The sequence below is a fragment of the Hermetia illucens genome, chromosome 6 (genome assembly GCF_905115235.1).
Source record: "Hermetia illucens chromosome 6, iHerIll2.2.curated.20191125, whole genome shotgun sequence".
In the NCBI taxonomy this organism is placed as follows: domain Eukaryota; kingdom Metazoa; phylum Arthropoda; class Insecta; order Diptera; family Stratiomyidae; genus Hermetia; species Hermetia illucens.
The window spans coordinates 67789415-67806794 of NC_051854.1; the positions used below are offsets into that span (position 1 = coordinate 67789415).

The 17380-nt window shown below is 42.2% G+C and overlaps 1 protein-coding gene across 1 annotated transcript; it reads left to right on the forward strand.

The window, feature by feature from the left end:
* Window positions 1–2131: 2131 nt before the first annotated feature.
* LOC119660033 lies at window positions 2132–13874 on the forward strand. The gene is made up of 3 exons (XM_038068412.1): window positions 2132–2618; window positions 11336–11585; window positions 13340–13874. Exons 2-3 carry the CDS (start codon window positions 11407–11409, stop codon window positions 13872–13874), a joined length of 714 nt encoding a protein of 237 aa, XP_037924340.1. The 5' UTR covers window positions 2132–2618; window positions 11336–11406.
* The last annotated feature ends 3506 nt before the right edge of the window (window positions 13875–17380 follow it).

Here is a 17380-nt window from a genome sequence, read left to right on the forward strand (position 1 = left end):
GAATAGTGTCTTGAAAACTCAAGCAATTCGATATGACTTCGGTGAGTGGAATGGAGTTGTACCCAGTATTTTGTGATTATTCAATGTGTGGTCTTGTTTCAGTTTCGTAAGTTACTGATATTGCTTTCCGCATGTTTGTGTGCTGTCCCAGGAATAAAAGCACAGGGAAGTGAAGAAGATAATGGCGGATCCGTAAGTTCTTTATTCTCTCTAGATATAATGGCATTCATCTTCTAAAATTTGTTATTTAGATGGAGATCGTGTCATCAATACACCAACCTCAACTTGAATCCAATCCGAAGACGATAGAAAATCCAAGCAAAACCCAAGGTGACACCTCAAATGTAGGCGGCGCCCACCTATGGCAATCACCTTTCGAAACCCACATGACTGGAGATCCACAAGAAATGAGATATGGGTGGACTTATCGAATTAATAATGATCCAAGGGTCGCCGCTACTTACGATGGGGTGCCGAACGAACACTTTTATAAAAAGTTAGATGCTGACATGAATAGCTTTTCACCTTCCAATAGTGGCTGGGATCAGAACTTGGCAGCTCTGAATGAAGTCGACCCACATATGAGCACCAAATCTGTTAAAACGGAAAGCATGCCTCAAAAATCTGCCATTGATACTGCGCCTGCTAAGGATATGAAGACAATGAAAACAGAAATGATGTCAACAGTGGAAAAGACGAGTAAGACTGAAACAAGTGCACCTGCAGCAAGCGCCTCGCAAACTACCAAAAGTGATCCAAAATCTGCAGTCGACACAGAACAAACTAAACCAAAGTCATCTGAAACTCTGGCGAAACAAACTCAGGCAGCCACGGTTGAAATCCCTGCAAAGCAAACAGCTCCTATTGTAAATCTTCAACAAAGTTACCAGGCACCTCTCTCTGATATACCTGATTTGGCCAGAGCGAACGCATACGGAACTTGCGGTTCAGGTATTATATTCCGTCAGATGTCTGAGCAACAACCTCAGCAAGGACACGAACAAAATTTCTATTTAATACCGCGACAGCAGATGCCAATGTTTGAACAAACACAAAATCTCCCTCACCAATCAATCATGATGCAACCTGGTCTAGTACCACTTTTTGACCAGCGACAGCAAGTGCCTGCAATGGATCAACAAATGGCAGTTAGTGATCAAAGCCAAGTGCCGCAACAACAGTCTACATTAATGCCTGGCAAACAAATGATGACTCCTGAACATCAAATGTCCCATGAAATGCGAACAACTGAAGAACGCCAAATGCCAATGGGAACTGCTGTACAGGGCCAAGAGCAACAACAACAGCCTCAAACATTCAATCAACAGCTTCCTCAGCAACAGCAGCCCATGCTTATACCCAATCAACAACAGCAAATGCCAATGCAAGCTCCACATATGCCAACTTTGGATCAACGGCAAGCTTTCCCACAGCAACAGCCAGTTCATAATCAGCAGCAACAAATGCCTGTGCAAGCTCCACCTATGTCAATCTTGGATCAACGTCAAGCTTTCCCACACCAGCTGCTACTTCATAATCAGCAGCAGCAGATGCCTATGCAAGCACCACCAATGCCGACCTTGGATCAACGTCAAGCTTTCCCACAGCAATTGTCAGTTCATAATCAGCAGGAACAAATGCCTATGCAAGCTCCACCTATGCCAACCTTGGATCAACGCCAAAGTCTTCCACAGCAGTCACTATTTGTGCCAACTCATCGAATGTCTGATCACGAAATGCGTCAAATGCCTCAGCAGCAACCAATGTTCATGCCACCCTTCAATCAGCAACAACAACCAGCAGCACCTTCAGATTCACAAAACTTCAAAGAGAGTCAGATACCCAGATGGAATCAGCAACCAACTTTCCAGGAACAGCAAATGTGGCCAAACTGGAATATCTTTGGACAACGAACTGCTGTAACTGAAGATCACATGCTTTTTGGTAAATCCAAACCCGGCCAACAAGTGCCAGGCAGTCCCGACCAAACTCCACAGCAGAATCCCATGTCAGCCCCAAACTCACTGCCTGCACCAAGCTCACTGCCTGTACCAAACTCACAGTCTGCAACAGACCCACAACCGTCATCAAACGTATTTCCTCCGACCGACAAACAAGAGATGCCATCTCAGCCGGATATTTTCCAGGAGCAAACTCACCCACAACCAGTGCAAAATTTCGAGAGACAAATGCCATTTCAGACGTTACACCAGTCAAATGTTGCTCTAAAAGACGGAGCCCATGATGCTGCCAAACCCACAATGAGCACCCTTGACCAAGGCAAACTTGACGAAATGCGAGCAATTATGGATGAGATGCCACAAGCTCGGACTTTCAAGAAGTTTAAAGGGGGAATAGGTCATACTGTGTTCGTGGTACCTGGAGTATACGGAGGATATGCTGGAGGTTACGCTAGTCCTGCCTATATTAGCCCTTCATATTCAGCTCCTATATATGGCAGCTATGGTCATTCCGGTCACTCATATGGTGCTCATCTTCATCATGGTTATTCACCCTATATTTCAGAACAAAATCCAATGAGTAAGGATGATTCAACTGCGAGGGAGAATTCCAAAGGAGCTAATTTACAACCTGTGGCCGGTCCTCTTCCTGAGAAGGTAAGTTATTAAATACTCCTATTTTAGGCAACAATATCTTCTATAATTATGGGTTTTTGCGAAATATAACTAGTTCAACTTTGACGTAAAATCCTTTTGGGTATTGCAACTTGAGTGAGCTCTTGGTGAACATAATTGAACCATTTGATCGGTTCGCAAATATTTTTATGCACATTCAACCAGAAGCATGTGCAGTTAAGCTGGACCACGTACCATTCATCAGAAAAAGGGATGAGCAAAAGAACTGATGTATGTTGAGTAAAGGGAACAGAGTAGGACTTCCTTCTTAAACGTCAATTGCGCAACATACATATAAATATATGCCGAGTGTTATGATGAGTCCTTATCATGCAGATACTTTTCAGTAGCTTCACTTGACAGGGAAATTTCATCTTTGCCGATATAGAGAGAGTAAACATATTGTCCAAGGAGGACCCTCGTACTCTCCAGTGCTCCCTTTACTATGTCTACTTCAACGAAGACTTGTGAAAAATAATACTTGAAGGCCCTACAGGCTCATTGTCATTCTGATGGGAATAATTATGTGATTCGCGTGGACTAAAATGGAGACAGAATTTTACTAGATCCTTGACTTCTTCAAGGTATGCTACTGGGAGAGTTGCCCCTATGTAATCTGGGATCTCGAATTGGATTGATTGTGCCGTTGTGTTTAATAACTCTTCGAAGTAATGGGTCCACTGGTCTTCAAAGTGCTCTTATTCTATGATACCTTACTGCATTTTTATATAGTCTTGGAAACATGGAGCATTTTTCCGAAAAGGAGCATTGCTCCAAATGTTAGAAAAACAGTTCAGAAAGTAATTCAGTTGCCGATGTTCCTAGTTCCTCTTTGACCGTTGTCAAGCATACTGTCAGAAATACATTGACCTAGTTCCCGTTGATGGCTCATTGCAAAGCGCAGTTACAGTTTTCTGTCATACCTTGGCCTAATATGATTTTTCGAAACTTCACCAAGAGAGGGAGGTCTTTAAAAAAACGCCTCGAACTGAAATCCAAATATGCCATCGTTTCGGCAAGCATGTCTTTGATTGGGGTAAATGTATCAACCAGTAAGAAGATATAAGGCTTATTGACGGGCAAGGTTGTTGAGAGAGCACAAGGGTTGTTAAGAGGGCTTACATAGTCAATGCACACATGTCAGAATTGGGTACCGGAAAATTCGATGTGGTCGTGAGGCAGTTTGCTATGTCTGAGAATTTTGCACCTTCCGATGGAATATAGAAGCAGACCCACTCGATGGTGCCCTTACACATCGACCACCGGATCAATTTTTTTCCATTTGTTTGCCAATGACGTAGCAGTGGGAGCCATAGGCCATATCATGCCGGGAATGAGTTTTCTCAACGGCACGCTATACAGTATTGGATCTCATCAGGCGGTGCATTGCACTAGATTGCCATTTCTCCATCCAGGCAAAGAGAGGATTCTGACGACAGATTTATTTGGAGTTCATCGTTGTTGAGTTAAGCTGCATCGATTTCCTCGGTTTTAAATGTGACTGGCATTCCAATACTCTCTGCCTGAGAGAGAGCGTCTGTTGTTTGTTGCCTTTTGCTGTAACGTGGATGATTTGTGTGGAAAAATGAAAGATGTAATTTAGGTACCTGATTTATCGTGGTGAAACCCACATGGATTACTCGTTGAAAGTACAAACTATAGCCTTGTGGCCTCCAAGCAAGTGTTAAAAGAATCTTATGCCGCGATAAATAGCCTGCAATTCTCCGTCGTAAGTGCTGTATCCAGTCTGCGTCTTCTTGAATTTTTTTTAGAAAAAACCGACTGCTTATCAATTATAAAATTGCTTAAGCACTGGGCCCACTTCTATTTTCAAAGTGTCTCTACTATGCTAAAACCCCACCTTAGAATGAGAAAGTTTTGGCCCTAATAATAATGATGATAATATTATCCAAGGACGCTGCACTATGTCCTCAATGAATTATTGTACCTATTGTGTTGGCGTTTAACTTCATAACCGACATGAAATTTCTTTATTCCAAGTATTTCAACCTGACATCTAGTATTGAATATTCTCTCAGGTGCCTTAAGCTACTCTGTACAAATGCCGAACATTGTCTCAAAATATGTGTTTTCGTCACTCTCCTCACAGTATCGACAGAGAGCGTCCGCAGATATCTCTACCTTCCCTAGGTTATAGGTTAGCCCAAGTATTCCTATTATGATTCGGAGCCTCTTCTTAGCAAGGTTTAAACAGCGCTTGGGATCCTCCAATGGGTAGCCTGAAATGTTTCATTTCTGACAACTTCGTTTAGTACAGTCCCCTCAGCCGCTCCTCCTCCTTTTTAAGCGTAGTAGCCATGAATCCATTCGGCTCGTGGGGCGGAGTGCCTGCTCGTTTCCTTTTCACACCTTATTGAGCGAGTCGAGCGTAGCATTTCTATAGAAGTTTGGAGATTACCAACATGTTCTTCCCCGGCGTTCCTTCGAAGATTGAAAGAGGCACATCTATGACGTATATTTCCGCCTGGAATATACCAATATCCTTACCAATTGGTTCAAAGTGCATTTTTCTTGAACCAAACACTCCAGCTTCTGCTCCCTCTGTCGTAAACCATCTGTCAGTGTACCAGGTAACCAGTTGCTGGGTTAAGCCATATTGCAATCGCACGTTCTCCCAGTGCGCCATTTTTTTCAACGTATTTCAAATTTCTTATCGAAATAAAACCTGGTTGTCATGATATCCCTTGGTATCAATAATTCGGTATGCCGCCAAGAAAGAGTATCAGTCTTGCTTTGATTTAGACAACTCCCGAGTCGCCAGAACTACCCGACATTCTGCATCTATATGTGGATGGAGAAGAGTCCCAGAAAGAGCTCTAGGAATGCAATTGCACGTATCCATATTGTCCCGCTGATACCCGCGCACGCCAGTCTTTGAAATTGATGTAACTCCCTGGCTGTTGAACTAAGTTCCTTTCTGTCTACCCAGATAATTCTCTCATAGGTAACCATTGATCTTACCATTGCGGTGTATGTCATTTTTCCTCTGCTATGGGCCTGCAAGTCATTAGCGCCCTTATCGCTTCCCGACATATGTTTTGAACATATGCCTTCCAGAGTAGTTTTTAGTCTACTGTGATTCCCAAATATTTGATCTCTGCTGGTTCTACCTCCATGCCATGTAATCTGATGGCTCTCAGATGCTCCGGCCTTGGGTGGCTTTATGAGCAGGTACTTTGATTTGTTCAAGGTCAGGGTGTTTCTCACTCCCTTGCAAATCAGGGGATCTCATATCTCCATATTTGATATATCTAACGCTCCTTCCTAACATAATTTTTAGGCCTCTCTGTTCGCTTGTTTACAATCCACGCTCTGTCCCTTGTTGGGGTGTAAGATAGAATGCTGCTGCTTCCCGCCGTAGGGTATGACCGCGAGAAATGAATTCTGAGAAGCACGGTAAATGTCCCATCTTCGTTCTTCAAACAGGCAGAACATATTGCCTTGTTTTTGGTTATAGCTTTGTGTAGCCTGGATGTTTTTGGGGTTTGCTCAATCCTTTGTCAGAATTCCATGAATTTGTTTCATTTTGCTTTCCTGATCACGTAGCTATCCGTTGTCGGTGTTCTTTTATACCTCGGCCAGTCTCCGGTTTGATTTGCCCGGTTGGAGAGTTTTCAGATCTCCGTTCTTATTCTGGATAGATTTCTGGCCCACTAGAGTAGGTCCATTGATGGCTCAACTATCCTAGCGGGACAGCAAGCCTCATATGCGCCAATAACGACTCTATTTAAGTCTTCCACCACTGTTTCCATCTGTAGATGAACTATTTTGTTGCTCGGGTGTCTTGTGCAAGAGTTCTAGTCTAATTTCATGGGATTCCTTTTTATTCTATCTACTTTCCAGTTGCCTTCAATATAGAATCTGGTTATTCTGCGATCCGACATAGACGGCTTATCCGACACCCTCCAATTCGTTACCTGGCCGGGTCCATCCAGGGCTCGTTAGCCAGCACTACTCCAATGTTATCCTTGGAACCTCCCCTTGAAATTTCCATTGGGCAGGTTTACCTGGGCTGTCTTAGTGCTGGTCCTTGGCTCCATTTGTACTTGCAGCTTTTCTCTAAAATGTCTCCCTGAAAGGCTAAGATTGTACCTTCCTCATAATAAGAGAGCCTTGGCCTTATTCCCGAGTGTCCAAATTATAGATTCTTGTTTTTCTTGGTCATTCCGCCCAGCAGTCTTACCTCGATAAAAATTGATCATGCCTGACAAAGGTCTAAGTTGAACGATGGCAGGAAATCTTATAATTTTCGGAATCGCATTAGGTTTTTCTCCAGGTGTAGCTTAAATCCATTCTTGGTGACTTGTGGTTCTAGATATTCTACAGAATTTGTGCCTGAAACGCATTTAGATGCAATATTTGTCAGGCCGTACTTTCTCTCGTACTACTCAAAGACAGTTTTACTCTTCCGGGGACATTGAATAAACCAGAATATTTCAATATAACCAAAGGAAAAATATGGACCTTTGAATGCGGTGTCATAGCATTGAAAGGTTTGTGTTACACCACATAAACCAAGAAGATTAAAGGGTAGAGATTTCCATAGCTTTCCATTGCTCTTTCCCTCTGCAAATCGACGGTTTTGACGATAGAGAAAATCAGCTCCTTACGTTGGTTGTTCTACTTCGACGACCATGAAATTTCAACTTGAAATTGTTTGGAGTCCACTCTGGTTGTCTCCATAAGTCTTGATAAAAGCAGGTTTGACTGGATAAAGCAGGAGCGTAATGGGCGCTTCTTTGATCATTGTGCTTAACCCAATTTGGATAGGATTCGATTTGTTGGTTGGTCTCTCCACTTTTTGCGAATATGCATCCACTTCGAATCCTTCGTTTGAAATAACTTATCCTCACAAATTGGACCTAATCGCCAATCCTTCTTTTTTGTCGCAAGGTGTTCATCAAACTATGCAAGCGCACTAATTCGGGATCTGTATAACTGATTTCGTCTTCACTGCTGCTTCCTCTATCAGAATAAAATAACTCTTCCCTTTATGATTATGTTGCCTTTCACTTCTGCTCGCCCATCTCCGTTCCATTGATGGTGCCTTGTATGTGCTTCCGCTGCACAGGCCCCTCTCACCTGTACGTAAATTATTTGAAAAGTTATGCGAACGTCTTACTGACGGTTTCCCATCCTTCTCCTTCTACGGTGCGGGAATTTTAACCTCCCCATGCTTGTACTTTCCTCTTTGGAATGGAAAACCATCACGTCACTCTCGATTTCTTCCATTCCAACTTGACTGAAAGTAACCTCTCTATATTTCCTTGTACATTCCCCTATGCCAAAATCAACGTTAACCATACCGGCCTTGAATGTGGAGTTGTCTCAGCCCAACTTCAACTTTATGCGAAAATTGGCTAAGCTAACTGAAATAATAAAAACTTGTTCTTTCTTTTTCGTTGGTGTGAATATTTATTCTTGTAAATGCCGATATTTCGGGAACCAATTGCTCCTTTATCAAGGACAAATATTCACACCAACGAAAAAGAAACAACAAGTTTTTATTATTTCTGATAATTAATCGTTGGAAACACCGAATAATTTCACTCAGAGCTAAGTTAAATTTGGACAAAGCCAACTTCGAAGCTTTTAACTTTGCCTTAGCAACAATCAACTAGCACTATATATTATCTAATCCAATGTGCGATGGATCTCTTAGTAATTTTTTCAACATCCTTTTCGATCTCCTCACTTGTTACTTTCCTGTTCTCTGTTCCTTCTACATTTCTGCGCTGAGATCCATAAAACCATTCGCTTGAAACACGTACTATTGAAGAAGTGTCAGTGTTCCCAAAATATCGCCAACCTTACTCATTTCAAGGTGATTCGCTTCTCCTGATATTTGATGAGCACGGAGGTCCCCTTAGCTCACGTTGATTTGAAACCATTTTGATCCCACACTCATACTTCCCGCAGCTTCACTCAGTCTTTCGTTACTTCCATCAATTTTGCCGGCTCCACTACCTACTACCTACCTACTATCCTTTCTTTCTTCTTACTTTCCTTCAGTGTCTAGCTCCTTGCACCCTGTGCCTTCTGCGCCTCTTCTAGGTGCAGAATATTCCGACTCGCTCCTCGTTCCTCTTCTTACTTCTTCCTTAGTTAAGTTCCTCATTGATAAACTTGATACCAATATTGGTCTTGGCCTCTATGGGCTTCCTGTACTGTTCCTGCTGAAAACTACCGCCCTATTTCAATCCTGTTGTTCTAAAACTCCCGAGAGATACGTTAATAGCTGGTTCCCCGCGCACTTCGGTTACATCATAGCGAAAGAGGAGCATAGCTTCCTGAAACCTCAAACTATTGCTTCAAACCTTCTCAAATTTATCGACTTTGTTACTAAATTCATGTCGTGAATTAAGCGACAGGAAGTATACGTCATTTATATACGATTTCTATAAAGCCTTTCCGTCAAGGACAATATGCTCCTCTCGAAACATTCTCTGGCTAACTTGCATTCTTCAGGTATATCATGGTGCGCCTCCTACCTATCTAATGGTTTCTACAGATTTTCTTTTCATTTAGTCTCTTTTCATTATTCATTCCGTTTCTTTTCTTCTTAATCTTGAATAACCCTTTTTTTGTTTTTTTTTGCCGTTGAAAGGCAGATAGTTTCAAAACCTACCATCGGCTCCTGCCATACGGTTTTGTGAGACTTTCACTCACTAACATCACTTCCTTCTTCGTCGCTTACTCCGTGGGACTTCCATTTCAGTATTACGTCGCGGGGTAGGATCTGTTGACAAGTCCGACTCGTGTTGCCATTTCCCACTTTTCTCCCAAGCTCCTCCTTCCTCAGAATATGGTGCATCCCCTTCATAAATTTTTTCACCACCCTCCAAGTTGTTTCTGAAGCTAATTTGGTCCTCGATATTCTCAGGTGATAACCACGTTCCAGTAACAATTTCCATCTCCGTCCTGTACGCGGCAAATCTCGGGTAGTTAAATTCAACATGCTCCACATGTCGGGTAATATGAAGGTATGGAAGATGCCCTCAGTGTCCGCTTAGCAATTGGATTAGGACGTAGCTAACCTCACCGTGCCTTCGTTTTGTTCACTTTGTGAGTCTGGGATAATTCTGTAATTCCAACGTCCCTTAGGTGAATCGTTCCTATCTTTTCTGCCACTCTAAAATGGCTTCATTTTGTATCAATTGCCGACGATAGGTACAAGGCTCGCCGATGGCATATTTTGGATCATAAAAGCGTCAACCTTCGCTTGCAACAATGGCGGTGGGGACCATGCCTGCTATCCCACATGTTGCTTCATCCGATGTTTAGGTTCACTGTCTGTCTGTCTCTCACACGCACTTTTCTCAGAAACGGTTATAACTGTTAATACGAAATTTGGTAGAAACTTTGCTACTGTGAACCACTATCCATGCGGTGAATTATGTTGTTCCGCAGTGAACTTAAGTGGGGACGGTTTTCTATACACGAAAAGGAGTGCCGCAATACTTTTTTACCGAAAAAGCCATATGGGTTATCAAAAGAAAGGTTTCGACTAGTGCTTTTCGAAACAGACATATTAGGTTTGACGTCAGTTACAAAGCGGAGGAGGGCGGGAGTCCGAAAGTGTCAATAGTAATAGATATTGTTACATTCTGAAAATTTAGTGCAAACCTCCTTTAAGTTCAGGTTTTAGTATGAAGGACCATTCCGAAAAGATTGGCGCAAATCCTACCATTATTAACAAAGTTATAGTACGTACAGTTTGATCCTGCTGATGGTAATGATGAAAAATAGTACCATCGTGTATCCAAACATTGTTATAAACAAAATCAATAAAGCTTTTCATACCTGCGTCTAGCTTCCGGTTTCGGACTTGTTTATTTATGACAGATAACCTTAAATTTTCGCCCTGTTTTGTCTGCGCTGGGTTGTGCTCTCTGACAAGACAACATAGATACTCTGGCGCGTTGATGCTCCATGAACAAGCTGACCCTAAACGTTAACAACTGTCACTCAATATCTTGCTTAAATCCTCTCCAACATCCTTTTCCCCTTCTCTTGATGGTTAACCGTTGTCACTTCTGAGTTTCTTTCAACACTTGAGTGTCACTTTCGATGACATGCTTCGTTTTAACTCCCACTTCGTCGACATTATCAACCACGCTTCGAAAATATCTGATTTTACCCTACGTTCCTCCTCTAACGCTTTTCAACTCTCTCGTTAGATGCAACCTTCAATATGGCTCTGTAATTGGATCTCTCTTCCGCAAGCGGGGCAGTCGCTCTAGAAGCTGTACAAGGCAAATTCACCTGATCTCTCTTCTTCAAAATGAACTTTTCCCATGTGGATTATCCTTCTCGCCGAATCTTCCTTGATATTTGGTCCCATTCCAAATTCTGTAATTATCTGATGAGCAACTTTCCCTCTCCGGATATTACCTTCCACATTGCTTCCATTTTCTCCTTAGACGGTCTTAAATCCCAATTTCATTTTTCCCAATTCAAAATTTCACTAAGTTCCTACAAAATATTATTGCGAAGGATGAGAGTGTTCAGTTGGTTATATTCCAATTTACCATCATCTTAAATGACTCTGAAACATGAAGAATTTCAAAGTGATTTTCACCTACTAACTCCACCCATGCCCATGTTAGTATCCTTACAACTAATCCGAACTTTTTTCTATCTCATTCTTCGCCGTTCATTCAAATCCTCATTAACAGGTGCCGAATTCCAGGAAATAACATTCAGCAAGCAAACAAGTTCTACTAAAACATTGGACGCACATTCATCCATGGCCGAAGAAGATACCATGACTACCGCTGCTAGTGAAGATGACCCAACTATAGGCGAAGATCTCCCAAGCGCTAGAGGATGCACTTGCAGACGAATTGGTAGCGATAATGATGACTATGAAAGCGATAATGATCAACACGTTGCAGCAGTTCCTATACAAATTCATCCAGATGGAAGGTTAGAAGATAAATCTGTTAGATGTAAGAAAAGTTTAGGTAGAGTTAAGCGTTGGTTTTTTCGGAACTTTGATTCGAGTTATATACAAGAAATTAATGAAGCAGAGAAAGATGAGCTGTCTGTAGATCCAGTTGAGTCGGAGGACATTTTGCAGCTGAGGCCAAGACGTGGAAGATTTACTGCGAATAGAAGTCCATATATAGAATTTAATCCTAAACAATATCTCCCGATTAGAGAGGTTGATTTGAACAATAACGATGTGGTCAGGGGAGACAGCCCAAATGTATATAAAAGTATTGTGCAGCAAACTGAACAATCTATCAAAGAAGCAATTGCGAAAGCAACTGGATCTCAAGGACAAGTACAAGTAATCAATGACCCAGAAAGTGGATCCTCTTCCCATTTTATTCAAGACCATAATCCACAAGAGCGGGCCATACCAATGGACGAATATTTAAAAGAAAACTCACCTCGACTGCAAGAAACTCCAATTCGAGTCAGCTTACATCAACCACCTATATACCCTCGTCAGTATCTAGCCCCACCCCCTCCTCAACAACCTCTCCCTTATTTGAAATCAAATCCGGTTGGCTTATGGTATAAACCTGATGATCTCATGAAGCACCCCATTCAGTTAATTCTTCAGTCGATTGAATCAAAGTTGTCCTCATGCTGTGAGTCATGCAAGGCTGAAGTTCTGAGCGATATATCAGAGAGGCTGAAGCCTAGAGCGAAGACTATAAAATTAGCAGAACAAACATGTGAGCATCCAAGGAACTTAATTCTAAGGAAAAGTGTTGAAAGGTTAGAGGGTGAAGGAAACAGCGAAGAAATGCCTTACTCTGGAGAAATTACTAGAGAACGAACATTCGGAAGTAAGTCTTCACGGTACAACCCTTCACCAGTTCAATTTAAAGATACGGGAACCAGCGAGTTGTCTAGTAGAAAAACGACTTTCTATGAGCCTTTTCAAGATTCCGAAGAAATAATTCGACCAAAAATGGTTTCAAAAAATAACCGTGATTATCCGCGAAAGCAAAATGGAAGTAGGACAAATCATTCATCCTCCAAACATTTCATTCGAGAGTCAAATGAGGAAAGTAGCGAACAACTGAAAGACTATTCCAAAATGGTTTCGAATTTGAAAAATTTGGAAAAACTTTATAGCAAACTGGCCAAATTGAATAAATCGCAAGAGGAAAGCGAGGAAAACGAAGCATCCACAACTACCACGAAACCAATCTCGAGAAATTCGAAAAGGAGCCGCTCGAGCAGAAACAAAGGCGAGGATAGGCGCCGAAAAAGTAAAACGTATAAATCTAAAAGTGGAAATCGCGATAGTGTGTGATTTTCTAGATATTTAATTGATCGTAATAATTATTTATTATATTTCCTTTTAAAAATTTGGATTATTAAGGAACTGTAATTTTTACAACCCAAATAGAGTTCAACAATATGCGCAAGAAAAGCATAAAATATAAACTAAATTTACTTTACTTGAAGATTCATTCTTATTAACATATCAATCATGTCATTTGACTTATATGGATCTAAATTTCTTTTTCATGTTACCATACTCATCTTCGCCACGAAATCATCCCCAACATTTTGGCTGACGTAACTGGCTGCAATTCACGGCAATCATACCGCCTTCATAATGATCATTCACCACAAAATCATATGCAATGATATTTTCATCATCATTACCAATTCGCTCATAACCACCATGATTCTTATCCATATGGACACCGCAGTCATAGGTTAAGTTCGGACGTGGTAGGTTCCGCAGTATGGACACCGGGAATGGTGAAGCCATACGCGGGTTTATGGGATCCTAAAGGATTTTTAGGACGCTTTTTAAAACCAGCGGAACCTCTAATCTATCAACCACCAACAGTTGGAGTTGCCTACGTACCAGTCCAGAAGGTACGCTCCGCAAATTCAGCAGATAATAGTCCAAATCGCCCAACTTCATGGGCTGATTCCATACGCCAATCTCAAGAACACTTAGTAGGATCAAGCCGTGCACCACAACGAACAACTCGAATACGACCATCATCGAGGAATTGTAACAGACGACAAGCACCACCAATGGGACGACCATCATTATTGGGATCTGTGATCAAGCCAGCATCAACTTTGGTAGGAGCAACGAAAAAACCTCCGGTATCTAACCCAGATACAGAGCCTACTCCCTCAGCGACAAGTATTGAAACAGTTGGAGAGCCACAGCAACCAGAATCATCATCGGCCATTGAAGGATGTGTAAGACAATGTTTGAAAGATTGAAATTGAAATTTTGAAAATAAAAAGGTTTTCATAACAGTCGAAATTTAATTTACGGATATTTAAACCTTTAGAAAGAATTAGTGGATAACTTTAAAAGAGTTAAAGACGACAGGTAGATAGGGAAAAAATCGCAGTTCCAAACACTGAGGCCTATTATATTATAGTAAGTTTTCGTACCGTCGCTATTGGTATATTTATTCAGACAGTTTTCTGTCTTTGTGAATTTAAGCACAGATAGATAGATATCAAGTAGATTCCTCTTTAACTAAGAATTTTTCGAGTTATCTTCGTTTTGAGCAATCTGGAGAGTTGTATATAAGGTTCAGGGCTGTCCCTTTCTCTTCTTTACATTGGCTACAGATGGTCAAGCTCACCTCGCTTTGAGTGCGACAACTGGAAGATTACTTGCATGCACCTTGTAGTCGCAAGTATAATAGCTAAATTAATCCTGGAACATATGAAAATCGGCAGAGATCCGCTAGGCTGGTTTCCGATCTTCATCCCCCTGCATTGACCATATCAACATCCTGCGGGTCATTTTGGAACAATGAGTTCAGATCTTCGCTTCACGTGGTCTTTATCGATTTCGAGAAGGCATTCGATAGCGTGAACAGGGAGTATACTGGAGTACTCTAGGCAGTAGGGCCGACATATGAAGGTGCAAAATGTTGCATGCTGTGCCAAGGAGAAATCTTAGATGAATTTGAAGTCGAAAGCAAAGTTCGTGAGGGTTGCCTCAACCAATATTATTTATCTTTACTATTGGTGGCGTTGTTCATGCTGCCTTAACTGGAGGACGGAGAGGCCTTCACTAAACCGTGGCGCCATTTTTCTAATACGTACATGTTCCAAATGGCAAGGGATTTGGAGAAGGAGGCAAGTAGAGTCGTAGTAAGTTGCTCTCACATCCCCACCATCAGAAAACTAGCCCAGAATCGTTTGACATTTTTTTCGGCCAACCCGCTCCACGCTCTCAACCTTCAAGTCGGCAAATTCCTCTCTCTGATGAAAGAGGGGAGGAGGAAAGGAATTGTTTTTCGCAGAAATCAAAGCGTGGAAAGTCTTCGTCTCCATTACGATGAAGCGGTGCTCATTGTTATTGTACCTTATGACTTTTTGGAACCATACAGAATTTTCGCACAGATCAAAATGTAGGTAAATTTGCAACTATAGTTATTTGTTAATGCGGCGATCACATACGCCAGAAGTGGAGCTCCACATCATCCAGCTTGCGCTAGTATGTGAGATATTGATGAACGCATTGATAAGATACTTAAATCACACAATTCCCGACAGGGGTCTATTATTGCGGTCGGTCGTCAACAAGTCTGTTTTGTTTAAATCCATGAGGCAATCATTCCACTTTGGGGAAAATTCCTGAAAATCAACTCCGTCGTGAGGTGAGCGGTGTGTAAGGTGGTGAAGAATAAGAATACTGACAAGAGAGCGCTTCCTTTATGAACACCGGTGCAGACCCGGATCAATTTTCTACATCTTCAACGTTTGTTCACCGTTTACTATATACCAATCTAACAAGCACATATCCTTCTTCTTCACGGTTTGTTCCGTTCAGAAGTGGGGTCGCCTCGTCTTGATGAGTTTCGCCATTCCACTCGGCCAAAGACCCGATCCAGTGTATCAGGCAATCGTTATTTCGATCGGCCTTCCGCTAGCTTTGATCTGAGATGCTAGGACAACATCATCTGCATAAATATGCATCTGAATATCCCGTCTGACAATGCCCATATCAAAAACAAAGAGGAGTGGTGAGAAGAGCTGCGCTTCATTCTTGGACGCAATTGAACCCAGCGCACGAGTTCCGCTAATCTAGGGGTCGCAGCAAAGCTTGAAAAATGAATTTGCCTGGCCTATGGTCAAACGCCTTTTCTAGATCCAGAGGTCAACCCTTCTCTGAGAATTTTTCCATGAGTAACCGCTCAGCTTGTATTACGTCAGTAATTCCGCAGTTATTCACAAACTCCACTTGGTTTACTGTTATTTCAACGAGGTGCTGAATACGAATTTGAACAATCTGCTTTACTGCCTCTCCTTTTCCATATTCGAACTGTGGTGCTTTCTTGCCAATCCTATAATATCCTACCCCCCACAATAACACGGTTGAAAACCTCACTAAGTCAGAATTTTAGTAATATCCCTTCGCTTTCCAGATCTCAGATGCGATGTCGTCAGGTCCTATTGCTTTCCCCAATTTCATTCATTTCATTTTTTTCTCATTTCCAGTGGCGCTGACAGACGGAATTGCTCTAAATGTGATTAGTGCTTGTGGATGTGCGCCCTATAGGTTGGGGCTTAAAAATATACTGTTTAGTTAAAGTTAAAGTTTTCTTTCCTTATCGTAAAAGGCCATTCGTTAAAAGGATAGAAATTTGTGCACTAATAACCTGCAAATTTTCCAATTTCATTGTTATCAAAACGTAAATAGCGCCTCGGATAGGGGCTGACATCACGCCGAAGACCTTTGGCTCTCAAAAACGGACTATGATTGGTTTCTGAATTGTGCGCACGCTGCTCGACAACAGTAGAGGGGGTCCTCAGAATACTTTCTCCAATGCCAAGTGGTAGCAAACACCCATTCGGTATCGGGTTGTTTCTGGCGGCTACCGCATGGCGCACTCTCATGAGGGGCAGGGGGAGCATGTTGCCAGCAAATTTTTGACTGCAAGAATCTGCTCCAGTTTAAGGAACATCACAATTGGTCAATGCTATGCAACAATGAAGACTTCTAGTTCGGAGGAGGCTTCCTAAAGCTGATATTGTGATCGTTATGGGAGATCTGAATTCGAAGGGTGGGCTCTGACAACACCTTGCTCGCACATGCGATGACTAAGCACGATCTTGGCGATTGTACATAGATTTCTGCAGTTTCCATCGCCTCGTAATTGAGGGGCGTATTGGCGCACAGAACCTGCCATAAGGTCAATTGAGTTTCAAATGATCGACATCGTACGAGCGATCAGATCCACCACTTTACAATCGGTAGTATTTTTAGGAGTTATATGCTGGAATCGCCTAACAAGAGAGGGGTTGACGGCCTCGAAAGGGATCTCCACCTTATGGTTGCTTAAGTTCGTTTACGTATCGCATCCGCTACTTCTCGCGGAGTAGAAGAGGTGCGATCCCCAAGTTCAACATCTGCCGCTTATATGATGCAGCTGTCGCTTTACAGTGTTATAGGTATCTTGCTGATCGTGTGCAGATAATCTGAGTAATCCGCCTGAGAATATCGATGAACAGTGGGCTGTCATCAAAAGTTCTCTCTCTTCTCGGGTGATACGCAGGCTGTTTGTCACGTCCCGAGGTTGTGTTATAAGATCTAGGTGATTGCGGGCATGTGTAAGCGGATTGATAAACGGAACGGGTTGAAGGCTTTATTGACTGCTGCGAGTTATGGTGTACGTATGCGATACCGACCGAAATCGCGGGAAGTCCATCGTATTGTGTTCCGTGACAGAAGAGAATTTGTAACTGCGCTGGTCGAGGAAGCG